Source organism: Thamnophis sirtalis, unplaced genomic scaffold (assembly GCF_051295495.1).
Source record: "Thamnophis sirtalis isolate CommonGarterSnake01/CBP01778 unplaced genomic scaffold, rThaSir2_p1.2 scaffold_2, whole genome shotgun sequence".
NCBI classification, from domain to species: Eukaryota; Metazoa; Chordata; class Lepidosauria; order Squamata; family Natricidae; genus Thamnophis; species Thamnophis sirtalis.
In genome coordinates, this window is record NW_028261382.1 from 46,831,898 (window position 1) to 46,858,486 (window position 26,589).

Here is a 26,589-nt window from a genome sequence, read left to right on the forward strand (position 1 = left end):
CTATCATTACCTATCTCTGCAGTGGGATTCAAATAATTTAACAACCAGTTCTCTGCCCTAATAATTTCTTCCAACAACCAGTTTTCCAAACTCCTCAGAAACTTAACAACCGCTTCTCCCGAAGGGGTACACACAGGCCGAATCCCACCACTGTATCTATCTATATCTATCATAGAACAATAGATGATAGATAGAAGCTAGCTACTTAGACAGACAGACAGACAGACAGACAGATCTATCTTTCTGTCTAAGTAGCTAGCTAGTTTCTATCTATCTATCTACCTACCTACCTACCTACCTACCTACCTACCTACCTACCTACCTACCTACCTACCTACCTATCATCTCTCTCTCTCTCTCTCTGTCTCTCTCGATCAATCTACCTACCTACCTACCTACCTACCTACCTATCATCTCTCTCTCTCTACCTACCTACCCACCCACCCACCTACCTACCTACCTACCTATCATCTCTCTCTCTCCCTCTCTCTCTCTCTCTCTTGATATACCTACCTACCCACCTACCTACTTATCTATCATCTCTGTCTCTCTCTCTCTCTATATATATATACCTACCTACCTACCCACCCACCCACCTACCTACATACCTACCTAGTACCTACCTATCTGTCTATCATATCTCTCTCTATATCTATCTATCTATCTCTCTATCTATCTCTCTATATCTATCTATCTATCTATCTATCTATCTATCTATCTATCTATCTATCTATCTATCTATCTATCTATCTATCTATCTATCTATCATCTTTATCTCATCAAATCTATATCTATCATTCTATTTATCTATATCCATGAGGGTGAACCTATGGCATGCATGCCCAAAGTAGCACATGGAGCCATGTCGCCTAGCACGTGCATCATTGCCCATTCCTCTTCTGGGTTTCTGGCACACATGCGTGTGCAACAATCACCTGGCCTTTATGTGGGCAGTGCCAGAAACTGGAAGAGCCTGTCTTCCGTTTTCCAGCATGAGCAAGCGCGCTGGCCAGCTGATCATCGCCCATGCATGTGCGCCAGTAACCGGAAGATTAGAAACCAGGAGTTTGTTTTCTAATGCGCGCATGACCCCTGGGCAGCTCCTCTCCCTGGTTGCGGCCTAGAAAAGCGCACATGCTCCCTTTTCAGCATCACTGATCTACATCTCTCTCTCTCTCTCTCTCTCTCTCTCTCTCTCTCTCTCTCTCTCTCTCTCTCTCTCTCTCTCTCTCTCTTTCCCTCTCTCTCTCTCTCCCTCCCTCCATCTCTCTCTCTCTCTCTCTCTCTCCCTCTCCCTCCCTCTCTCTCTCTCTCTCTCTCTAAGTATTCAAGGGCAGACCCAGGTAGAGCATATTGCAGTAGTCCATTCAAGAGGTGACCACGGCCTTCCAACATTATCAATTTTTTTGAAAATATACTTTTTTATTTTCCATTTTCCATTTTCATAACATATAATCCCATGTATAACTATTACATAGCCAATATCCTATTGTATTAAGTAGTAATTACATCAGTTCCTCTTGTCATCAACGCCCAGAAAGATAAAAACCCATTATTAGCTCTTCTGCTCTCCATACACCTCTTTCTTCTACCTCTCTCCTACCTCCTTTCTTCCCTCCTTTTCTGCTCTACTTCCCCTTCCTTTCTCCTTCTCCTCTCTCTTCATACCACTCCTCCTTATTCTCCTCATCTTCCCCCCTTACCCTCTCTCCTATCCCTCTCTTCCTATCTTTCTTCTCTCCTCTGTTTCCCACTCTTCCTCTCATTCACTTGGTGCATTTCAGCTTCTGAGCAAACTCCATTCTAACATTATCATTTTAGATCTCATGCATCTTTCCGCAACAGCTGGCTGAGCCGAGGTGCAGCCTGGGTCTGACTGGGGACTGATCATGGTTACTTTTTCCCCCTCCCCATCCCCGCGCAGGTGGTGCTCGCCTTGCCCTACGACACACCCGTGCCTGGGTATCGCAACAACACAGTCAACACCATGCGGTTGTGGTCCGCCAGGGCTCCCAACGAGTTCAACCTGAAGGATTGTAAGTAGCACCGACCTGAGATTGAAACTGATCTCGGGTGACTTATGCCAACAATTGAAGCCCTAAGTTCTGTGGTTAAGCGAAGCATTTGTTAATTGAAGCCCATTCACCTTAAAGTTGCCACGGTTGGGAAACTTCGATTTAAATAGACGTGATAAACTCAGAAACATGACCCCGAACCAAACTTGGTTTAGAGGTGGCACCAACACCAAGAAGGCTGTGTTTCTAGTCCTAATGATCTTTTCATTTTAATTTTGAGGCTTCCTATGGTTTATTAAACTATATTAACCTATTCTTTCCTCTCCATTTTTTTTTTTAAATCTTTCCTTCTTCAGTCAATGTGGGTGGCTACATCCAGGCTGTGCTGGACCGAAATCTGGCAGAAAACATTTCCCGTGTTCTGTATCCCAATGATAATGTAAGTATCTTTTTCTATTATTCCCCCCCCCCCCGAATGTGCCAGGGAATATTTAAATCAGCGGTCACCAACTGGTGATCCACAAGAAAGTTTTGGTGGTCCGCAGAAAAAAGATTTGCCTTTTTTATATTGCACTAAATCAGGGGTCCTCAAACTATGGGCCCTGGGCTGGATACGTGCAATGGACGCTTGTGTTGCTGCAGAGAGTCTCCCCCTTTGGGGTCTTTTTGGGAGGGTCGGAGCGGGGTAGAAATTCCGACTTGGGGTCTGCTTCGGCCTCCTGGTGGGGGGCTTTGGGCGAAGGCTGGAGGGAAGCACCGCTGGTGGAGAACAGCCGGAGGGCCTCGTTCCAATGGGACTGCATCACGGCCTGGAACTGGCTGACCATCTCAGCCCACTGAGCCTCCAGGCACCAGTACCTGGCCTTGCAACTCCCACAGGTCTCCCCTCTGCTTGGAAAGCCTATGCTCCTAGTCCTCAGTGAGGTGCTTCTGCTGAGCCTCCTTCTCGGTCAGATCCAATTTGAACTGAGCTGTTTTGCCAACTCTTTCTCCTGGTGGCTGCTTCGCTAAAGCAACTGCTTCCTGTTGGGGCCCTAAGGAGCCCCGGTGGGCAGGCGAGGAAGGGCTGGGAGGGGAGGGGCGAGCAGAGGCTGGCGAGGCGCCCCTTGACATGAGTGACATCAAGTTGGCCACGCCCACCCAGCCATTCATTAGCCAAATCATATTAGTGGTCTGCGGGATTTAAAATTATGAATTTAGTGGTCCCTGAGGTCCGAAAAGTTGGGGAGCCTTGTTCTAGCCCATTCCCCTGGCATTTCAGAAGGATGGCTGTCCAGTCTCTTCTTACAAAATTACTCTTAGAAGAGCCAAGGTGGCGCAGTGGTTAAATGCAGCACTGCAGGCTACTGCTAGATCAGCAGGTCAGCGGTTCAAATCTCACCGGCTCAGGGTTGACTCAGCCTTCCATCCTTCCGAGGTGGGTAAAATGAGGACCCAGATTGTTGGGGGCAATATGCTGACTCTCTGTAAACCGCTTAGAGAGGCCTGAAAGGCCTATGAAGCGGTATATAAGTCTACTGCTATTGCTATTGCTATTGCTACTGCTATTACAAACCTCCAGTGATGGAGCACCCACAACTTCTGGTAGCAAGGTGTTCCACTGGTTAATTGTTCTAACTGTCAGGAAATTTCTCCTTGATTTCAGGTTGCTTCTCTCCTTGATTAGTTTCCATCCATTGTCCCAAAGGTGTTTTTTTTTCCCCAAGAGGCAATTGGACTTCCTGGATTTTCTTTGAAGAAGCTTCTTGGACGAGAAGCGAAACCTCTTCAAAGAAAAGCCAGAAAGTCCGGTTGCCTCTTGAAAAAAGCAACTTTGGGACAACCAGGATTGAGACTCTCCATAGACAATCTTTCCCCATCCATTGCTCCTTCTCCTGCCTTCAGGTGCTTTGGAGAATAGGTACGCCTTAGAAAGCATGAAGCAGAGTCCTTGCAAAACTTCTTTTATTTAAATGACTGTGAGTTCCTTTCATTCCCAGCCAGCAAGGCTTGGCAAACAGTCTTTCTGAGGAATGTTTATCCACACGAACCTTATCTCGCTCGGAGAGCTGCCAGATAACTAGTTTCCAACCGCAGGGCAAGGCAAAAACTTGGCACAGAGTCTCTTATAGTCACAAACAGAACTTTCCACTCTTGAAACGACCGAAGGGACGGATTGTTTCCTGCAAAAGCCCCCTCCCCATTCACTCCTCTTTTGTCTCCTCTGGGAGGGGCCAATCACCTCCAAGGTGTGGCTTTCCTCCCAAGTCGACCCTGCTTTCTGAGCTGTTCTTGTCTTCTGGCTGCTCTGCGCATTCGCACAGTGGGAACAGGCTCCAGCTGTTCCTCTGCCTCACTGCCGTCTAACTCCCTCTCGGCCTCCGACGGAGAGCCCTCAACTGAGCTTTCCTCAGCCCCCAGGACTGGCCCATGTTCCTCCCCAACCTCCTCACTGTCCGATTCTGCTGCCAGCAATAATAGGTTGATGTCTGTCCTTTCTCTCCGCAGTTCTTCGAAGGCAAAGAGCTGCGTCTGAAGCAGGAGTATTTCGTGGTGGCCGCCACGCTTCAAGATATCATCCGCCGGTTCAAATCCTCCAAGTTTGGCAGCCGCGATCCTGTCCGCACCTCCTTCGACGCTTTCCCAGACAAGGTACTCAACAAGGCAGTTTGTGGCGCATCTGCCAATCTTGTGTCCCAGGAGGTTTAGTGGGTGGGAAAGCTCACCGGATAAGCCTGGGGGGGGGGCAGTTTTTCAGGGAACCAGTGGAGACCCCATCGCGGGGGGTGGTCAGTTTTGATTCAGCTCCCTTTTCAGCTTTAGAGTCCCGTTTCTCCTCTCCTCTTTTGTGTTCTGACCGAGGCTTCCCGAGAGCCTGAAGCAAACTCCTGGTCCCGACAAAAACCCCTTTTATTAATTGACGGTGAATTCTACTCATTCACATCCAGCAAAGTTTTTCAAGGGAGGATTTATAGTCACAGACCTTATCTGGCTTGGAGAGCTGCCAAGCTGATATCTGCAAAACTTGGCCAGGAGTCTCGGAGAGTCACGAGCCAATGAAGCGAACTAATTGTTTCTCCTGCAAACTCCATTCCCCTTTCGCTCCTCTTTTATTTCCTCTGGGAGGGGCCATTCACCGTCCACCTGTGATTTTACTCCCAAATTGACCCCTGTTCTTTAGCTGTTCCCTTCGTCTGTGCAACTCTGCGCATGCGCACACTGGGAACAGGCCTAGAGGGTTCAAGATGGGTCACACCCAGCTGGATGGAGAGTTGGGGCTGCTTCTTTTGTTCAGAGGGAGATTAGCAGCAGAAGCTTTGAGGAATTATTCTGGATTTATTGGGGAATTTGGAGCTCAGCCTTCTCAGCTGTAAAATGGGCTAAGGACAGCTGAAATGACAATGCCGCTTGGAAGGGACCTTGGAGGGCTTTAAGTTCCCACCATTCCCTCGGTTTTGTTGTGTTTTGACAACTGCAGGTCGCCATTCAACTCAATGACACACACCCTTCGCTGGCCATCCCAGAGCTGATGAGGATTTTGATGGATATTGAGAAGCTGGATTGGGATAAGGTAAGAATCTGTAATTTGACAAAAAAAACCTTAGGCATTGATGGATGGAAGGAAGGAAGGAGGGAAGGAAGGAAGGAAGGAAGGAGGGAGGGAGGGAGGGAGGGAGGGAAGGAAGGAAGGAAGGAAGGGAGGGAAAATAGCAATAGCACTTAGACTTATATACCACTTTACAGTGGTTCATAGCCCTCTCTAAGCAATTTACAGAGTCTGCCTCTTGCCCCCAACAACCTGGGTCCTCATTTTACCCACTTTAGAAGGACAGAAGATTTAGTCACCTTGAGCTGGTGGCTAAACTCCAGACTGTGAGCAGAGTTTAGGCTGCAATCCTGCATTTTAACAGGAAGGAAGGGAGGGAGGGAGGGAGGGAGGGAGGGAGGGAGGGAGGAAGGAAGGAAGGAAGGAAGGAGGGAGGGAGGGAGGGAGGGAAGGAAGGAAGGAGGGAGGGAGGGAGGGAGGGAAGGAAGGAAGGAAGGAAGGAAGGAAGGAAGGAAGGAAGGAAGGAAAAATAGCAATAGCACTTAGACTTATATACCACTTTACAGTGGTTCATAGCCCTCTCTAAGCAATTTACAGAGTCAGCCTCTTGCCCCCAACAATCTGGGTCCTCATTTTACCCACTTTAGAAGGACAGAAGATTTAGTCACCCTTGAGCTGGTGGCTAAACTCCTGACTGTGAGCAGAGTTAGGCTGCAATCCTGCATTTTAACAGGAAGGAAGGAAGGGAGGGAGGGAGGGAGGGAGGGAGGGAGGGAGGGAGGAAGGAAGGAAGGAAGGAAGGAAGGAAGGAAGGGAGGAAAAAATAGCAATAGCGCTTAGACTTATATACCGCTTCATAGTGCTTTACAGCCCCTCTCTCCACGGTTTATAATCTGGGTCCTCATTTTACCCACCTGTGAAGGACAGAAGGCCGAGTCAACCTTCAGCCTGGTGAGATTCAAAATGTCAAATTGCAGGCAGCCGGCAGTCAGCAGAAGTCACTTGCAGTATTGCACTGGGTTTTTTACAATGTTTGCAAACGATGTGCCTCTGAAACAAGCTTTGCTCTCTCTCTCCGCATTGCAGGCCTGGGATGTCACCGTGCGCACCTGCGCATACACCAACCACACCGTGCTGCCAGAGGCGCTGGAGCGCTGGCCTGTCCACCTCTTTGAGACCCTCCTGCCGCGTCACTTGGAGATCATCTATGAAATCAACCAGCGTTTCCTCGATGTGAGTGCAATCCCCCCCCCCCCCCGGAAGGTTCATTGGGGCCGAATGTCTCATATTTTGGGCAGTCCGATAGATCAAGGTAGACTGCTCCTGGATAGGGATATAGGATCAAAATCAGGTGTAAGGGTTAGTTGTAACGTTCCCGTGGTTCGTCCATGAGGCCAATGTGGAGAAAAGACAGGACACGATCTTTCTCGGGATGGAGCGACCCAGATTGGGGGTCTGAGAGCCCCTTTTATTGAGATAGGACAAAGGCAGGAGGAGCAATAGCATGTGATTAAAAACAGCCTGTAAAAGTACAATTTCTAATCTACTGCTCAGGGAAGTTCTGTCTATATATGGTCAAATCCTGGGCGTCATTGGTAGGGCACATCTCAGGATGTTATGTTATGAACTATCAGGATGTTATGGAGTTTTAGGAGTTTGTTTTCTCCTGTGTGGTTCAGCGTGGCTCTGCATGCCCTGGTATGAACTGTGCCATGGGTGACCGCTACGCCTACACAAGGAACTATATTACAACATCTCCTACTTTTTTATTTTCTTTTTGTCAAAAGACTTTTCCTCTTCATTACAACAGTTAGTTCCACTTTAGAAGGCCTTGCTAAGGCCACACTTGGGAAGACTGAGTCCAGTTTTGGTCGCCACGCTATTTAAACAAATGTGGAGACTCTGGAAAGAGCGCAGAGAAGAGCAACAAAGAGGATTAGAAGAATGGAGGCTACAACATATGATAAACAGCTGCAGGAACTGGGCCTGGCTAGTCTAGTGAAGAGAAGGACCAGGGGAGACATGAGAGCATCTTCCAATATTTGAGGGGCTGCCACAGAAAGGATAAACCTATTCTCCAAAGCACCAGATGATCTCTTGCCCCAACCTTCTGGCCCAAAGCCCCAAAGGGACTTACATACCACTTCACAGAGCTTTTCAGCCCTCTCTAAGTGGTTTACAGAGTCAGCCCATTGCCCCTAACAATCTGGGTCCTCCTTTTACCCACCTTGGAAGGATGAGTCAATCTTGAGCATGGTCAGACTCGAACTGCTGGCAGTCAGCAGAAGTCGCCTGCAGTACTGCAATCTAACCACTGCCACCATGGCTCTTAAAACATACCAAGAGCGGTTGTGGAATTGGGCATGTCTAGGGAAGATAAGGGACGCAGGGGCTCAGTGGCTAAGACGTTGAGCTTGTCGATCAGGAAGGTAAGCAGTTCAGCGGTTCGAATCCCCAGCACCCCGTAACGGAGTGAGCTCCCGTGACTTGTCCCAGCTTCTGCCAACCTAGCAGTTCGAAAGCAGGTAAAAAATGCAAGTAGAAAAATAGGAACCACCTTTGGTGGGAAGGGAACAGCGTTCCGTGTGCCTTCGGCGTTGAGTCATGCTGGCCACATGACAACAGACAGCGCTGTCGTTTTGGCTTTGAAACGACGATTAGCGCTGCCCCCTAGAATCGAGAACAACTAGCACAGATGTGCGAGGGGAACCTTTACCTTTCAGGGGAGATACGACAGCAGTTTCCCAACATTTAAGGGGCTGCTACAAAGAAGAGGGGGATCAACCTATTTTCCAAAGCACCAGAAGGCAAGGCAAGAAACAATGGATGGAAATTAACCCAGGAGAGAAGCAACCTAGAATTAAGGAAAAATTCCCAACAGAGAGAGGCGTCAAGCAATAGTTTGGCTTCAGAAGTTGGGGGGTGTTCCATCATCAGATATTTTAAAGAAGAAGTTGGACACCCATTTATCCGAAACGTTATAGTGTCTCCTGCTTCAGCAGTGGGTTGGACTAGAAGACCTCCAAGGTCCCTTCCAAGTCTGTTATTGTGTGTTCTAAGGACCTGGACAGCCAGCCAGCCAGCCAAACCCATTGCTTAGCTACTCCATTCCAGCTGGCTCTCTGTTCTCTTCTTTCTCCTGCCTTCTCTTTGGGTCCCTCAAGGAGGCCTCGTGTTCTCCAGCTGTTTCCAGGGATCACGGTTGCATTCCCACAACATAAAATAACCGTGCAAAGGCACACACAAGGCTGTGTGTGAATCTGGTCATTTGCAACGATTGCCCTAACAGCGTCTTTGCGGTGTGTGTGTGTGTGTGTCTGTCTGTCTGTCCATGTCTTCTGCAGAGAGTCTATGCCACCTTCCCGGGAGACCTCGACCGGATGCGCCGTATGTCCATGGTGGAAGAAGGCAGCGTCAAACGGATCAACATGGCACACCTCTGCATCGTGGGCTCCCATGCGGTCAACGGAGTCGCCTGGATCCATTCTGAGATCCTGAAGGCCACCGTGTAGGTATCTGGAGTCCCAGCGAGATGGGGGGAGTGCGGGAGGGGGATTTCTCCCACCATCGGGGGACAAACAAGAGGAGAGCAGACTGGACCCTTGTGCAAACCTGGCACAATGGACTCTCTTGTGCAAAAGAAGGGTTGTGCAGCCCACGAAAGTGCAACCGGAAGGAACAAAAAGGGTTAGCTCTCTTCTCTTGAAACTGAACAGGTGCCGGAATATAGAAGGTCCTTGACGTAGGACCAACTGAGCCCAAAATTTCCATGGTTCAACAAGACCGATGTTGAGTTTTGCCTTTCAGTTGTTAAGTGGAATCACTGCGGTTGTTGAGTTAGTAACATGGTCGTTAAGTGAATTTGGCTTCCCCATGGGCTTTGCTTGTCAGAGGGTCGCAAAAGCGGATCACACGGCCACCGTCATAAATACAGGCCGAGTGTCACACAACTCTGCAGCTGCTGTAATACAGGCTGTCCTCAACGTACGACCACAATTGGAGCCTAAAAAGAATGTTGCTAAGCAAGACATTTGTTAAGTGAGTTTTGTCCCATTTTGCAACCTTTCTTGCCACGGTTGTTAAGTGAATCATTGCGGCTGTTAGTAGCACAGTTATTAAGTGGATCTGGCTTCCCCATTGATTTTGCTTGTCAGGAGGTCGCAAAAGGGGATCACATGATTCTGGGACCCAACAGCCGTCATTAATAGGAGTCAGTTGCCAAGCAGTTTAATTTTGATCAAGTGATCATTGTAATGTTGCAGTGGTTATAAGCGTGAAAAACGGTTGGAAGGGTTAGTCAAAGACAAAATTTCTAATTAAGATTTGAATTAAGGCTAAGATCAGGATCCTGGCTAACTCTATAATTGAAGAAAAATATTCTAAGCCAGATTTTAGTTAAGATTACAACGAGGATCCTAGCTAACACTATAGTTAAGATGAAGATTCTGATTAAGATTCTTTATTTAAGGATAAGAGGAGGATCCCGGACTACACAATTAAATCAAGTTTGGGAAAATGTGAATTGCATTTATAGCAATAGCAATAGCAGTTAGACTTATATACCGCTTCATGGGCTTTTCAGCCCTCTCTAAGCGGTTTACAGAGTCAGCATATTGCCCCCAACAACAATCCGGGTTCTCAGACATTTACAGAATCCAGTGCCGCGGTGGCTCAGTGGCTAAGACACTGAGCTTGTTGATCAGATGGGTCGGCAGTTTGGCGGTTCGAATCCCTAGCGCCGCATAACAGAGTGAGCTTCTGTCCCTTGTCCCAGCTTCTGCCAGCCTAGCAGTTCGAAAGCACATAAAAAATGCAAGTAGAAAAATAGGAACCACCTTTGGTGGGAAGGTAACAGTGTTCCATGCGCTTTCAGCGTTAAGTCATGCTGGCCACATGACCACGGAGACGTCTTCGGACAGCGCTGCCTCTTCGGCTTTGAAAGAGAGATGAGCACTGCCCCCTAGAGTCGGGAAAGATTAGCACATGTGTGCAAGGGGAACCTTGACCTTTATCTTAGAATCCAAACGCAGCCCCAATAGTGGATAATTCTTTGCCTTCTCCAGAAAGAAAATTTTATTTCTTCTTCTTTTCCCATCTTCGTCTGCCCTTTTGCCAAACGGAAATTGTTTCCCCTGCTCTGCGTAGATCTCTCTCCTTATTGCCACTCTCTTCCCTAGGTTTAAAGATTTCTACGAATTTGAACCACACAAGTTCCAGAACAAAACCAACGGCATCACGCCCCGTCGGTGGCTGGTTTTATGCAACCCTGGACTGGCTGAGATTATAGCTGAGGTGAGCCTGTAATTATTCTGACTGAGGCTTCCCAAGAGTATGAAGCAAACTCCTTGTTGTCCCGACAAAAAAAAACACCTTTTATTAATTGACTCTGAATTCTGCTCATTCACATCCAGCAAAGTTTTTCAAGGGAGGATTTACGGTCACAGACCTTATCTGGCTTGGAGAGCTGCCAGGCTGATCTCTGCAAAACTTGGCCAGGAGTCTCGGAGAGTCACGAACCGATTAAGCGAACTAATGGTCTCCTGCAAACTCCACTCCCCTTTCGCTCCTCTTTGATTTCCTCTGGGAGGGGCCATTCATTCCTCCCGAGTCGATCCCTGTTCTTTACCTGTTCCCTTGTCTGGCAACTCTGTGCATGTGCATACTGGGAACAGGCTCCACCTGTTCTTCTGCCTCACTGATGTCTGACTCTGAAGGCAGCTGATAACTGACATATAACTGTGCCCCCCTCTCTGCCTCCGACCCAGAGTCCTCATCAGAGCCTTCCCCAGACTCCAGGACTGGCCCGTGTTCCTCCCCAACCTCCTCACTGTCCGAATTTGTTGCCAGCCGTGCTAGCCACAACAGTAATAAAACCCCATCACCGCCACAATCCATTCTTAGCTCATCTCCAAAATACTATTATTTGGGGGCAAATTTATGATGGTTTTTAGCCTGGAAGTGGTGGAGAGTAAAAATGGACCAATCAATATAAATTGGTTTACGACCTTCCTTAATAGCTATTTGCTCCTGTGGTTTTTAATAATTTCCTTTTTTTTAAAAAATGAAATAATCCATTAAAACAGTCACTTCCTTTCCCATTGGCAGTTTTCCCTAATATTGATTTGTTTATTTATAGCCTATTTTTTCTTGTAGATGTTGAATTCCAGGCAGCAGGATTGAGAGAAAGCAATTAGGCCAAAATTAGCCCAGAGTGTCATGAGATCAAGCAAGGAGTTTTAGTCACTAAACTTTTTATCTGCAAAAGATTTTCTATGCGCTTTCCCCAAAATATCTGTTCTGGCCATGAATTTCCCTTCCTATTTTTTTTATTTTTTTTAAACTTTTCTCCAAACGGCAGGCAGTTAACACCAACAAATTAAATTAGGTTAATTCGATTTGGTTGAAATCAAAGCGAATGATTAATGAAATGATGCGGTTCAAATTGAAACCAATTGGTTGCATAAACTCTGTTTAAGATGCTAAGTTGATTTGCATTCGGAGTTAGGCTCTTGTCTATACCGATTATAGATTGTCAATCATGGTTTACAGTTCAGCCAGCCCATTGTGGTTTGTTTGATGAAGATTGGTTATAAAAGCATGGTTTGCAGATGGCGTGAAGCTTCTGTTGAGTGTTGGGTGTTGAAACTTGCATCTAATGGTTGCTGCTTAGCAATTCCCAAATATTTTAATCATATGGTTAACAGGGTAACAGGGTTGGAAAGGACCCTAGAGGTCTTCTAGTCCAACCTCCTTCTCAAGCAGGAGCCCTTTTATACCGTTCTGTACAAATGGCCAATCTTTTCTTAAAAGCATCCAGTGATGGAGCACCCACACTTTCTGGTGGCAAGCTGTTCCACTGGTTAATTGTTCTCACTGAATAGATGCAGTGGGACTCCTGTTTCCTGTGACCCCCCCCCCCAAAAGGACAGTTGTAGTCTTGCATGTTGGGGGAACCAAAACCACTTAAAAGCATTTTTTGTTGTTGGGTTTGTTTTCTGACTGTCTGAGGTATCCAATACAGGGAAAGGAATCGTATGTAGAAGCTGAAATATGCCTGCAGGAGCAATGAGGGGTTTTTCATTTTTTTAAAATATTTATTTATTTACTTATTTATGAATTTATGCATTTGTTTATGAATTTATGGAGTTTATATTGCCACCTATTCGCACATCGTGACTCAAGGCAGCCTACGGAATATAAAACCTCATATAAAAACAATAAATCTAGTATGATTTGATTTATTTATACCCTATGGCTATTATTAAGTGTTGTACCTTATGATTTGTAACGAATATATCTTTTCTTTTACGTACACCGAGAGCATCTGCACCAAAGACAAATTCTTTATGTGTCCAATCACACTTGGCCAACAAAGAATTCTAATCTCATCTAATCTAATCATCCAGTCTAATCTAATTTTGCTTTCTGTAACTTCCTCTCTAGCGCATCGGAGAAGACTACATCTCTGATCTGGATCAGCTGAAGAAACTTCTCAATTTTGTGGATGACGAAGGTTTTATCCGGGATGTGGCCAAAATCAAACAGGTGAGGAGGTGGGAGTGGGTGGGAGAGGTGTGATTTTGGCCAGGCTGGGACCAAATACGTTCTGGTAGTCCTCGGCTTACAACTACAGTTGAGCCCAAAGTTTACGTTGCACCCCGTCCCCCGCCTTGGTTTTAGGAGAACAAGTTGAAGTTTTCTGTCTACCTGGAGAAGGAATACAAGGTCAAGATCAACCCCAACTCCCTCTTCGACGTGCAGGTGAAGCGGATCCACGAGTACAAGAGGCAGCTGCTCAACTGCCTGCATGTCATCACACTTTACAACAGTGAGTGCCGTCCTCCGGCTGTGGCTACAGGCGGACAGACATGGGGAGAATGAATACCCCCCCCTTTCTTCAGGAGTCTCTCCCATGTTTTGTCATTGGTGGGATTTGGTATTCTCTGGGTGAAATTCAGATCCTTCCTTCCTTTTGTTTCTTGCCTCCCTTCCTTCCTCTCTCCTTCCTTCCTCTTTCTCTCCTTCCTTCCTTTATTTCCTCTTTCTCTTTCCTTTCTTCTCTCTTCTTCTTTTCTTAATTCCTCTTTCTCCCTTCCTTCTTTCCTCCTGCCCTCCCACCTCTTTTTCTCTCCTTCCTCCCTACCTTTCCTCCGCTTTTCTCCTTCCTCCCTTTCTCTCCTTCCTCCCTTTCTCTCCTTCCTCCCTTTCTCTCTTTCCTTCCTTCTCTCTTTTTTCTTCCTTCCATCTCTATCTCTCTCCTTTCTTACTTCCTCTTTATCTCCTTCCTTCCTTCTTTCTCTCCTTCCTTCTTTCTCCTGCCCTCCCGCCTTTTTTCTCTCCTCCCTCCCTTTTTCTCTCCTTCTTTCTTCTCTCCTTTCTCTTCCTTCCTTCTTTTTCTCTCCTTCCATCCTCCTGCCCTCCTGCCTCTCTCCTCCCTCCTTCCTTTCTTCCTCTTTTATCTCCTTCCTTCCCTCCTTTCTCTCTCCTTCCTTCTTCCCTCTTTCTTTCTTTCTTTCTTTCCTTCTTTCTCCTTTTGTCTGCATCCATCCACCCATCCATCCCCAAACAACCAAGGGCACATTATAAGCCTCAGCTCCTCTTCAGTTTTGCAAATTATTTTGTGCCTAGCACATTATGCCAGCTCAGCTAAGCCTGGTTCATTGATTATTTCGTTATTGTCGGATTTATATCCCACCTTGATTTTACTTGGTCCACTTTAAGCCTCCCCCCCCCCCCTCACTTTTCTCACCATAAAACTGTGATGGAGAGAGTCTAACTCAGCTGGCTTTCATGCCTAAGGTGAGGACTAGAACTCATCCTCACCCAGTTTCTAGACAGCTCCCTTCCCCATTGCACCAAACCGCTACTTCTCAGAAGCAGTAAAGGAATGAGTTCAATGAATGCAGGACTTCTGGCTAAGTTGGCCGTGCGAATCCTGCCTTTGAAAGGATTCGCAGGGAGAGACGGGAAACCAGAAGAGAAGCTGGTTTTTGTTTCTCATCTGACTGTGGGCTGTTCTCCCTCCCTGCTACTCCCCCCAACAGGAATCAAGAGAGAACCAAACAAACACTTTGTGCCGCGGACAGTCATGATTGGAGGCAAGGTGAGGATGGAAAGCAGAGGGCAGGGTTGGGGAAGATGGGAGTTGGGATACTCAAGGCAGAGGTGTGATGAGGGGATACAGAGAGAATATCTGCTTGGTCTTTTAACATCTGTTAGCTTTCAAATCAAAGAATCATAGGGCTTGGGGGGAACTTGGAGGTCTTCTAGTCTAACCCCTTGCTCCAGCAGGGGACCCTATAGCTATTCCGGATAAGTGGTTGTCCGGTCTCTTCTTAAAAACTTCCAGTGATGTCGTTATCAATTCCCCAGCCAGCATGTTTAAATATGGATGGACTTCAACTCCCAGAATTCCCCAGCCAGGATACTTTAATATGGGTGGACTTCAACTCCCAGAATTCCCCAGCCAGCATGCTTGAATATGGGTGGACTTCAACTCCCAGAATTCCCCAGCCAGCATGCTTGAATATGGGTGGACTTCAACTCCCAGAATTCCCCAGTCAGCATGCTTGAATATGGGTGGACTTCAACTCCCAGAATTCCCAGTCAGCATGCTTTAATATGGGTGGACTTCAACTCCCAGAATTCCCCAGTCAGCATGCTTGAATATGGGTGGACTTCAACTCCCAGAATTCCCCAGCCAGCATAGCCCATTGCTAAGATTTCTGGGAGTTGAAGTCCGCACATCTTACACGTGCTGAGACAGGCAAACATTGATTTAACCCAATATTCTCTGCTCCGGAACCAAGTTCTGGTCAGGATACTCTGATTACCTGGAGATGTCCTGGCATTTCCTTGCAAACTCTTAGTAGGCAGAACAGGTGTTTCTCTTCTGAGCTGGATGAGGGTCCCCAAACCAAAGGAAGAGGTTTAGAGGTTTAGAGGTTTATTGGGATTTATATGCCGCCCTTTTCCCTGAGGGGACTCAGGGCGGCTTACAACCACAGGGGAGGGGAAGTGCAAGGTCAAAACAAACAATTAGTGAACAAAAAAAATAATAATAATAAAACACAACTTTCATTCAGCAATCAAACACTCGGGCGGGTGATTGGAAACCTATTCCCAGGCCTGCTGGGAGAGCCAGATCTTGAGGGCTGCGCGGAAGGTCTGGATCGTGGTGAGGGTGCGGATCTCCATGGGGAGCTCGTTCCATAGGGTCGGGGCAGCAGCAGAGAAGAGGCTCTCCTCCGTGTGGTCGCCAGTCGGCATTGACTGGCTGATGGAATTCGGAGGAGGCCTAGTCTGTGCGATCTAATTGGTCGGTTTAGGGAGGTAATCGGCAGAAGGCGGTCTCTCAAGTACCGGTTAACCCCCCCACCCCCTTATCCCCCACAGGCGGCTCCTGGCTACCACATGGCCAAAATGATCATCAAGCTTGTTACCGCCATCGGAGACATCGTCAACCACGACCCCATTGTTGGTGACCGGCTGAAGATGATCTTCTTGGAAAACTACCGCGTCTCCCTGGCTGAAAAGGGTAGGTCTCTTTGCTTCGGCTAGGATCTGCTGGCGTGGATCGTCAAGGAATCCTTCTTTACACCGTGCAGCAGAGGTGGGTCCCTACCAGTTCGCACCTATTCGGTAGAACCGGTTCGTCAAATCTACCGAACCGGTTAGAAGAGGTTCCACCAGTGGACCCGGAAAGGAGGCCACACCTACAGAAGAGGTTCCAAAAACTTTTGAAACCCACCACTCACACACACACACACACACACACACACACACACACACAGCGTGACCCGTCAAAAGCGCGTTCCACAAAAGCGCAGTCGACGAAATCGCGTATGTGATGTCATCACAACGCGACGAAAAAGATTGAAAAATTGAAATAAAAATTAAATTACAGCAAGCCGATTCACATAAAGATAAGGGTTAGGTTAAGGGTTAGGGTTAGGGTTAGAGCATTAGCGTTACGTTTAGCGTTAGGTTAAGGGTTAGCGTTAGGTTTTTCGTTACGTTAAGGGTTAGGTTTAGGGTTAGGTTTAGGGTTAGGTTTAGGGTTAAGTTTAGGGTTAGGTTTGGGGGGGTTAGGGGAAGGTTTTAGCTTTATTTTTACATTTTTCGATCTTTTTCGATCTTTTTCGTCGCGCTGTGATGACGTCACATACGCGCTTTCGTCGACCGCGATTTTGTCGTCCGCGGTTTTGTGGTAGAACCCACACACAGAGACAGACAGACAGACTGACTGACTGACTGACACAGAGAGAGAGAGAAAGAAAAAGAAAGGAAGAAACAAATAAATAAAAAAAGAAAAAAGAAAGAAAAAGAGTGAGAGATGAAAGAAAAAAAGAAAAAAGGGACAGAGAGACAAAAGGAAGGAAAGAGAGAGAGAGAGAGAGAGAGAGAGAGAGAAAACACATGGGCGGCAAGCCACTCCCACCAGGTCACATGGGCGGCAAGCCACTCCCACAAAGGAGGCCACACCCACAGAGTAGGTTCCAAAACTTTTTGAAACCCACCACTGCTGTGCAGTGTTCAACCAGTCCTCCGGTTGTTAGTCCTCTTTCGGAGGGTCGTTGAGGCCGCTTGGAGGTTCATCTGCATTTGTGGAGCGGCAGAGGTAGAAGATCTCCAGCGAGGCTGGCGTGGCTTCCTCTGGGAGGGAAATAATAAATCTCATTCATCCTTCCAGAGACACATAGCAAAGGATGCTCTGCTTAAGGTCTGGGGGGGGGAATAGAAAAAGACCCATTACATGAAAATCCCAATCTGGTTATCAATGGTGGCGGCAATGATATACCCAAATACTACAGATCTCAGTAAAGTGGTAAGCTGTGCAGAACTCTTAAGATGAAAAAGGAGAACTGAAATCAGTACAAGATCTGCAAACACAAGGAATAAATATGGAATGGTGGCCCTATTTACAAATTAAAGCAAGATTTAAAAAAGATCGGGAACAATACGGAATGCAGGAGAAACAAATTGGAATTAAATAAAATATTATTAGGAACGGCAGGAAAAATGATTACTAGATTATATAATTTTCTTTTAAGATATAAAATGGAGGAAGAGACGGTAAAGGAGACAATGATTAACAGGGGAAGAAACTTTGGCCATAATATAGAGTTAGAAAAATGGGATAAATTATGGGAAAGAAATTATAAATTTACGATGGCAGTAGCCTACAAAGACAACCCCTATAAAATGTTTTATAGATGGCATAGCGAGATTGGCCAAAATGTATCCAGATTTATCCCCCAAATGTTGGAGATGTAGCCACAAGTCTGGGACATTCTACCCAAGTGGTGGATGTGCCCCATCGCAAGGAAATACTGGTGCAAAATTCGGAAATGGTTGGAAGAAATTACGGAGCGAAAAACAGAACTGAAACCAGAAGCATTCTTATTAATATTAGAACCAAAAATGGATAAACAATCTCAATACATAATCATACACACACTCACTGCAGACAGGATTGCTTTCGCACAAAACTGGCAAAAAATTAATACACCCGCAGACGAAACAATAATTAGAAAACTACTCGAATGTGCAGAGATGGACAAAATGATCATGGAACGAAAAAGAAAAGAAAAGAGAAGAATTGGACTTCTACAAAATATGGAATAGAATTTATGTGGCTAGAAAACAGAAGCTGAAAGAGAAATCAGAGAATGTGAATATAATGGTAATGGTCAATCAGTTGTTATATTATTAGACAAGGTAAAATCAATAGGAAGGCAATGCAGAATGAAGAACTATAAAGGCTAAACATGAATGCCGATACAGAAGGCTGTATAATTACTTTATATTGTTATATATGCCTTGTGTTTTTTCTTATGTTTTTCTTTCTGTTTTTAAAGATTAAAATTATATATATATTATATACTAGCCATACCCTACTGGGAATCGAACCTGGGTTAGCTGATGAGAGCTGAATAGCTTGAAATAGATCTATACTAGTCTCCCTTTATTTATTTATCAGCACAAATGCAACACAAATGTAACAAAGGCAACAGTAAAAATAATGGCTTTCTGTCTGGATGGTCTCTTGTGATGAGCCGATAGACAGAGAAAGGAAGCAGAATGTCTCCTCCCATATTTGGGCATACCAGGGGTTGTGACACAAAATACATACATACATACATACATACATACATACATACATACATACATACATACATACATATAAGACACCTGGCTCACATCCTAGTTGATTGATGCTTGTATAAGGGGGTAAGAGACAAGTAAAGGGTAAAGGTTCCCCTTGCACACATGTGCTAGTCGTTCCCGACTCTAGGGGGCGACGCTCATCTCCGTTCCTAAGCCAAAGAACCAGCACTGTCCGAAAACATCTGAGTGGTCATGTGGCCGGCATGGCTCAACGCCAAAGGTGCATGGAGCGCTGTTCCCTTCCCACCAAAGGTGGTTCCTATTTTTCTACTTGCATTTTTTTACCTGCTTTCGAACTGCTAGGCTGGCAGAAGTTGGGACAAAGAACGGGAGCTCACTCCGTTACGCGGCACTAGGGATTCGAACCGCCCAACAGCCGACCTTTCTGATCGACAAGCTCTGCGTCTTAGCCACTGAGCCACCACGTCCCTGAGAGATAGGTACCTGGGTCTATATACCAAATGAAGGACCCATTGGGAACCCGCTGTCAAAACAACTTGGCCAGAACTTGAAAATAATATTTAACACAGCACAGTCCTTAAACGAAATGGTTCAGTTGAGATCTCCATATGTGGGACTGATTGGGGTAGATTGTAAGGGTGGCACCGAGATATACTTTTATGTCATTTTATTCCATTTAACGTACGAATGTATTAAATTATATTGCATCTTATCCTATAACTATTGTATTTTGCCCTATTATTATTGTAAATTGTTCATGTAGGATTTTATTGGCGATGGGTGTTCGAACCTTATGCTTTGATATGGCCTATAGGCCAGTGTTTCTCAACCTTGGCAACTTGAAGATGTCCGGACTTCAACTCCCAGAATTCCCCAGCCAGCATTCGCTGGCTGGGGAATTCTGGGAGTTGAAGTCCAGACATCTTCAAGTTGCCAAGGTTGAGAAACACTGGCCTATAGGCTAATCAATAAAGCTGTAATGTCATATCTAATCTGTGCCCTCAGGGTCACCTGAATTGTGCAAATGAGTGTGGAACCTTCCTGGCACTGCTGAAAGGAGTTTCAGTGTGTTCAGTTGTTTACAACGCAATGCTTTCGAAGAAGGTTCCACACCCATTTGCAAAATTCAGGTGACCCTGAGGGCACAGATAAACCTCCAAGCGGCCACAGCGACTCTCAGGAAGAGTACCAACAACCAGAGGACTGCAAGGAGTATAAATCCTGCCATCCTTCACCATTCAGTCAGAACTGAGGAAGCTTCTTGGATGGGAAGCAAAACGTTTTCAAGGAGAAACAGTTGACTTTGGAAGAAACATCTTTGGCACACACTCTCTAGTCTAGTCTCCTTGATCTGATTCACACCGGCTCTTCTTCTTTTTTTCGTGCAGTGATTCCCGCAGCTGATCTCTCTGAGCAGATCTCGACAGCCGGCACCGAAGCTTCTGGAACTGGGAACATGAAGTTTATGCTGAACGGGGCTCTGACCATTGGCACAATGGATGGCGCCAATGTGGAGATGGCGGAGGAAGCCGGCGAGCAAAACCTGTTCATTTTTGGCATGCGGGTGGAGGACGTGGAGGAGATGGACAAGAAGGGGTACGTGCCAGAAGGGGCTCAAGGCAAGGGAAGGCTGAGCAGGGGGTTGGACTAGAAGACCTCTAAGGTCTCTTGCAGCTTTAGAATTTCATGAGTCTTAACTTGCTTGGTGAGGCTAAAATGGGCACCTGGATATTTCGTTGTTCTGACCCAGGCTTCCCCAAAAAGCACAAGGCAGATTCTTGGTCCCGACAAAACCCCTTTTATTAAACGAACGTGAATTCATCTCATTCCCATCCAGCCAAGGCCTGGCAAACAGTCTTTCAAAGGCGTATTTATGACCACAGACCTTATCTAGCTTGGAAAGCTGCCATGTCAACATTTTCCAAATGAGGTGCTGTGCAAGGAAAGGCTGGGCACAGAGTCTCTGAGAGTCACTGTCAGATAACTGTCCGACGGCCCTGGCCCCCTCTCTGCCTCCGACACAGAGCCCTCATCAGAGCCTTCCCCAGACTCCAGGACTGGCCCAGGTTCCTCCCCAACCCTCCTCACTGTCCGAATCTGCTGCCAGCTCCGCTGATGGGCCACAAACATCCCAAACATTGAGACACTTTGGGGGATCAGATTGGGGTTTCCTCCCACAAAACAGCAGATAAAATATGTCTATTTTTTAAAAAAGGGTTTTTTTCCCTCCGGTTTAATTTGTGTAGGGAGCCGAAGGAGGAGCAGCCTGCCTAAGGCTGCCCAAGAATGCAGGACAACCATTTTGGACTAAAATAAACCCTGTTTTCCCCCACAGCTACTGCGCGAAGGACTATTATGACCGCATCCCCGAACTGAAGCAAGCCATGGACCAGCTGAGCAGCGGCTTCTTCTCACCCAAGCAGCCGGATCTCTTTAAGGATATCGTGAACATGCTCATGTACCATGACCGGTGAGAGCCAACCCGCACATTTTCCTTTTCCCTTATTTAGGATTTAGGATTTTATTAGAATTTATAGGCCGCCCTTTTCCCTGAGGAGACTCAGGGCGGCTTACATAAAATAAGGAAGGGAGAGTACAAACAATAGACGCAAAACAATACATAAAGATAAAATAGTAAGCAACACTCATTCATCATTCGGGTGGGGACAGATTATCTTTATCCCCAGGCCTGACGGGATAGCCAGGTCTTGAGGGCTGTGCGGAAGGTCTGGACGGTGGTGAGGGTACGAATCTCCACAGGGAGATCGTTCCAAAGGGTCGGAGCTACTACTGAAAAGGCCCTCCTCCGCGTAGTTGCCAGTCGACACTGACTGGCGGATGGTATTTGGAGGAGGCCTAATCTATGCGATCTAATTGGCCGCAGGGAGGTAATTGGCAGGAGGAGGTCACTCAAGTACGCAGATCCACTACCATGGAGGGCTTTATGAGTGACAAGTAGCACCTTGAAGCGCACCTGGAGATCAACAGGTAGCCAGCGCAGCTCGCGGAGGATAGGTGTTATGTGGGCGAACCGAGGTGCACCTACAATCACTCGCGCGGCCGCATTCTGGACTAGCTGAAGTCGCCAGATGCTCTTCAAGGGCAGCCCCATGTAGAGCACGTTGCAGTATTCCAGCCTTATGACTTGGAAGCGGTTTTTCTCAGAGTTTGTTTTCATATATTTGTTATTGCTTTTGAAGTAAGAAGGGATTGGGCAGCCAGTTGGTATAGATTCTAAAGAACGGTTGCAGGAACTGGGCCTGGCTAGTCGAGGGAAGAGAAGGACCAGGGGGGACAGGAGAGCATCTTCCAATATTTGAGGGGCTGCCACAGAGAGGAGGAAGGGGGTCAAGCTATTCTCCAAAGCCCCTTTGAAAACCAGAAAGGGAACAATGGATGGAAACTGACCAAGGAGAGATTCAACCTGGAAATAAGGAGGAATTTCCTGACAGTGAGAACAATCAACCCATGGAACAGAAGTTGCCTTCGGAGGTTGTGGGAGCTTCATCCCTGGAGGCTTCCAAGAAGAGACTGGACTGCCCTCTGTCAGAAACGGTGTAGGGTCTCCTCTTGGGTGGGTGGGGGTTGGATTAGATGACTTATAAAGTCCCTTTCAACTCTCTTAATCTCTGTTAATCTGTCTCCTGCCTGAGCAAGGGGTTGGACTAGAAGACCTCCAAGGTCCCTTCCAACTCTGTTATTTTGTCTGATATTCTGTTAGTAATAGGTGGGGGAGGGAGCTTGAAAGGAACAAAACACAATGACCCATTATTAAAAACCACAAGTGCTTAAAAAAAATTAACGAAAAATGCGTAAAATATAGTACAAAAGTTACCAAAAAAAAAATGGTTGCCATTCTACTTAGAAGTAACTAAGGCATATATTATGAATATATATGTATAATTAAGTAATTGTGTAATAAATGTTTTTATATTTTGTAAATAAACATTTACAAAATATCTATTGTTATATTTATAATTTGTAAATATTTATTAAAAATAAGATTTATAATGTTTGCATGATAGTTATATAAATGTATTAGAATATACATACACATAAATATGCTTTTTTTAAAACCTACTGTGTTTCATTTAAATGGTTCCCATATTTTATTATGCTTATCCATCCATAGTCTACATGTATAGGCATTTGCTCATAATCAGGCCTTTAATCAATTGAATAAATATGGCCATATATTTAGCGTTTCCCAACTTGGCAGCTCTGGGGTGGGTGGACTTCTCTTCCCAGAATCCCGCAGCCATCTTTCCTTCTGGAAGTTGAAGTCCACACGTTAGCTGAGGCATTCTGGGAGTTGAAGTCCACCCCTCTCATCAACATCTGTTTGGGGGGTACAGTATTTCGCTCAGCCTCTCTTTTCCGCCGTTGGGATGGGTGTCCAGCAGGGGGCAGCTTAAAGCGAAGCTTTAAGAATCCTAACTTTAAAAATTATGATAATTTCCTCCCCACCCACCCTTTTTAAAAATTTTGCCTGAAATCAAAGGCCTTCTTCCATCTTCATCCATGCAGGAGACAATACAACAGTGGGCTGAAAATTTTCAAGTGAAATTTTTCAAGTAACCAAAAGTTAAAAACAAGAGCAACGAAATCGAAAGTGGACAATGAGTAGGTGGCTCAGTGGCTAAGACGCTGAGCTTGTCGATCAGAAAGGTCGGCAGTTTGGCGGTTCGAATCCCTAGCGCCGCGTAACGGAGTGAGCTCCCGTTACTTCTGCCAACCTAGCAGTTCGAAAGCATGTAAAAAATGCAAGTAGAAAAATAGGAACCACCTTTGGTGGGAAGGGAACAGCATCCCGTGCGCCTTTGGCGTTGAGTCATGCTGGCCACATGACCACGGAGACGTCTTCGGACAGTGCTGGCTCTTTGGCTTAGGAATGGAGATGAGCATCGCCCCCCTAGAGTCGGGAACGACTAGCACATGTGTGCAAGGGGAACCTTTACCCTTTACTTGTCTCTCACCCCCTTATACAAGCATCAATCAACTAGGATGTGAGCCAGGTGTCTTATATACCGCCCCCTAGAGTCGGGAACAACTAGCACAGATGTGCGAGAGGAACCTTCACTTTTACCTTTAATGAGCAAGCTCAGTGTTTCAAATTCTCACCCTTGAATCCAAGTGGATTCAACTCCCAGAATTATTGCTGGCTGACAAATTCTGGGAGTTGAAATCTCCTTGTCTTAAAGTTGGTAAGGGTGGGAAACACTGAGTGTCATCAGTCGGGGGTGCTTTTAATCTGGATCAAGGGGCTGGATTGGATGACCTCAAGAGTCTCATTCGCTGCCCCACCAGCATCTTAATGAGAAAACTGGACTTTCCAGTAATCACTCTTTTTTTCTTGGTGCAGGTTTAAAGTTTTTGCCGACTACGAAGCTTACATTAAATGTCAAGATAAAGTCAGCGCCCTTTACAAGGTGAGTTTGCGCCAGAGGGGAGGGGCATATATTTGCATATATTAGCGCTGTTTTGAATCAAGGGACAGTAGAATCGGAAAGACCATAAGTTGTATTAGCTACTATCTAGCTAAGGCTGGAAGCTAGATAATTGGGACATGGTGGCTCAGTGGCTAAGACGTTGAGCTTGTCGATCAGAAAGGTCGGCAGTTTGGCGGTTCGAATCCCTAGCAATGCTTAACAGAATGAGCTCCCGTTACTTTTCCCAGCTTCTGTCAACCTAGCAGTTCGAAAGCACGTTAAAAATGCAAGTAGAAAAATAGGAACCACCTTTGGTGGGAAGGGAACAGCGTTCCCTGCGCCTTTGGCTTTGAGTCATGCCGGCCACATGACCACGGAGACGTCTTCGGACAGCGCTGGCTCTTCAGCTTTGAAACGGAGATGAGCAGCGCCCCCTAGAGTCGGGAACGACTAGCACACAAACCTTTACTTTAGCTAAGGCTGGTAGAGCGAAGTGTAATTCTGTTAAATTTTGCATTTGGTTAATCCAGGTAATTAAAATTAAATTTTTGCATCCAGTTCCGGTCACCACGATGCGGAAAAGTTGTTGAGATTCTGTAAAGAGTGCAGAGAAGAGCAGCCAAAATGATTAAGGGGCTGGAGGCTAAAACATTTTGTTAAGAACAGTTGCAGGGACTGGATGAATTAGGGGTACGGATGCTAAAATATAAGGATATAAAATCTTCTTCCCAGCAGCATCTGTTTTTCGGTCTTTCATCCATCATCTTAACACTTTCTTTAAAACTGTGAGACCCATTTCTAAAGAGGCTGCAAGTGCAAATCTGTAATAAGTGCTTTGGAGAAAGGGCGATATTTTTTACTAAACTGGATTACGTTCTTGTCAATGATGATTTTTTAAAAATGGTTTTCAATAGTTTTGATTGTTTGTGATGTGACTTACGATTGTGATGGAGCCTGCCCACCAGCCATAAGTCGCAATGGTACCCTGTTTCCCCCGAAATAAGGCCTTCGCGGATAATACGCCCAGTTGGGCTTTTGAGCGCATGCTCTCCCCCGAAAATAGGGCCTCCCTTAAAATATTGCAACACAGCAGCAGCCATGAGGTGACCATGCTTGCTGCCTCCTGCACCTCAAAAATAATAAGACCTCCCCGAAAATAAGGCCAAGCGTTTATTTTGGGGGTCAAAAGAAAATAAGACCCTGTCTTATTTTTGGGGAAACACGGTACTTATATTTGCTACAATGGAAAATGGAAGTTTTCCTCTCCTTCCCATTCCTTTCCTTCCTTCTTTTCTCTTCTTTTCTTTTTTGTCTGCTTCCTTCTCTCATCTTCCTTCCTGCTTTCCTTCCTTGCCTATTTTCCTTCCTTCCTTCCTTCCTTCCTTCCTTCCTTCCTTCCTTCCTTCCTTCCTTCCTTTCTTCCTTTTATCTCTCTCCCTCTTTCTTCTCCTTCATTAGTTTCCTTCCTTGCCTATTTTCTTTTCTTTCTTTCTTTCTCTCCTCCTCTCTCTTAGTTTCTGGTAGTTTTTATTCTTTTTGTAAAACTTCTAATAAAAATGTATTTTAAGAAAATAAGAGGAAAACGGTTTCCCTCCCTTCTCTCAATTCCTCTGTTGCTGGCCTTTCGCAGAACTCCAAGGAATGGACGAAGAAAGTGATCCGGAACATTGGGACTTCCGGAAAGTTCTCAAGTGACCGCACCATCGCCCAGTACGCCCGGGAGATCTGGGGGGTCGAGCCCACCCGTGCAAAGATCCCTGCCCCCGATGAGCCTCGGGAATGAGCACCCTCCACCCTCTGTCCTCCTGCCCTGTTACCCCCCAGCAACTGGGGGGTCTCGGTTGCAACATCTCGGCCAAGCCCCCAACGAGGGGGGGATGTGTTAGGAAGGACCCCCACACCTTCCTAGCCCCCCTCGGTATGTTTTTTTTTTAAAATTCACTATCATCCTTTTCTTCGTAATTCTCCTGTTCTTCCTTTCCCTTCCTAGTGTGAGAAAAAGCTTCTTTTGCAGCTTTTGAGGGGGAAGGGTCTGCCAAAGATCCGGGCCCAACAGGGGAAAGAAAGCTGGTTGTTCATCTCTCAGCAGAAAAACAAAACACAATCCTTCCGGCCATTGTGAAATGCGGAGGAAAAGGATTGCAAACCGGAAGATAGAAGCAAAAGAAAACAATTAAAAATAAAGCTTTTAAAACATTCCTGACTGCTAGGAGCCTCTTTCTTTTTTCCTGCAAGGTTTTTATTTTTAGCAGATTTTTAAAAATTATTTTTTCCCTTCTACAACACCTTACAGTCATTACATCAACATTGTTATGTCATCATACCTGTACACGTATATAATATTTCGCTTCTATATTTACACACCTTTATGCACAGTTCTATATATATATTTATATATATATTTGGCTTAATTAATTTTATTCTTGTTTTGCAGCCATATGTACCAATTGTTCCAAATTTCATAATATTCCGACTCTTCTTTATCTTT

At 45.9% G+C, this 26,589-nt stretch overlaps 1 protein-coding gene across 1 annotated transcript in view; it reads left to right on the top strand.

Moving 5' to 3' along the window:
* Window positions 1-26,299, top strand: part of PYGM (glycogen phosphorylase, muscle associated) — a 38,849-nt gene extending 12,550 nt beyond the window's left edge. Inside the window, exons 5-19 of the mRNA XM_087705329.1 lie at window positions 1,925-2,036; window positions 2,372-2,454; window positions 4,503-4,646; window positions 5,473-5,565; window positions 6,628-6,774; window positions 8,886-9,049; window positions 10,719-10,833; window positions 12,985-13,086; window positions 13,222-13,369; window positions 14,586-14,644; window positions 15,937-16,078; window positions 20,061-20,268; window positions 21,008-21,142; window positions 24,035-24,101; window positions 25,732-26,299. Of these exons, the coding sequence (XP_087561455.1) occupies window positions 1,925-2,036; window positions 2,372-2,454; window positions 4,503-4,646; window positions 5,473-5,565; window positions 6,628-6,774; window positions 8,886-9,049; window positions 10,719-10,833; window positions 12,985-13,086; window positions 13,222-13,369; window positions 14,586-14,644; window positions 15,937-16,078; window positions 20,061-20,268; window positions 21,008-21,142; window positions 24,035-24,101; window positions 25,732-25,884 (1,872 nt within the window). The 3' untranslated portion in view covers window positions 25,885-26,299. The remainder of the gene's footprint in view (window positions 1-1,924; window positions 2,037-2,371; window positions 2,455-4,502; window positions 4,647-5,472; window positions 5,566-6,627; window positions 6,775-8,885; window positions 9,050-10,718; window positions 10,834-12,984; window positions 13,087-13,221; window positions 13,370-14,585; window positions 14,645-15,936; window positions 16,079-20,060; window positions 20,269-21,007; window positions 21,143-24,034; window positions 24,102-25,731) is intronic.
* The last annotated feature ends 290 nt before the right edge of the window (window positions 26,300-26,589 follow it).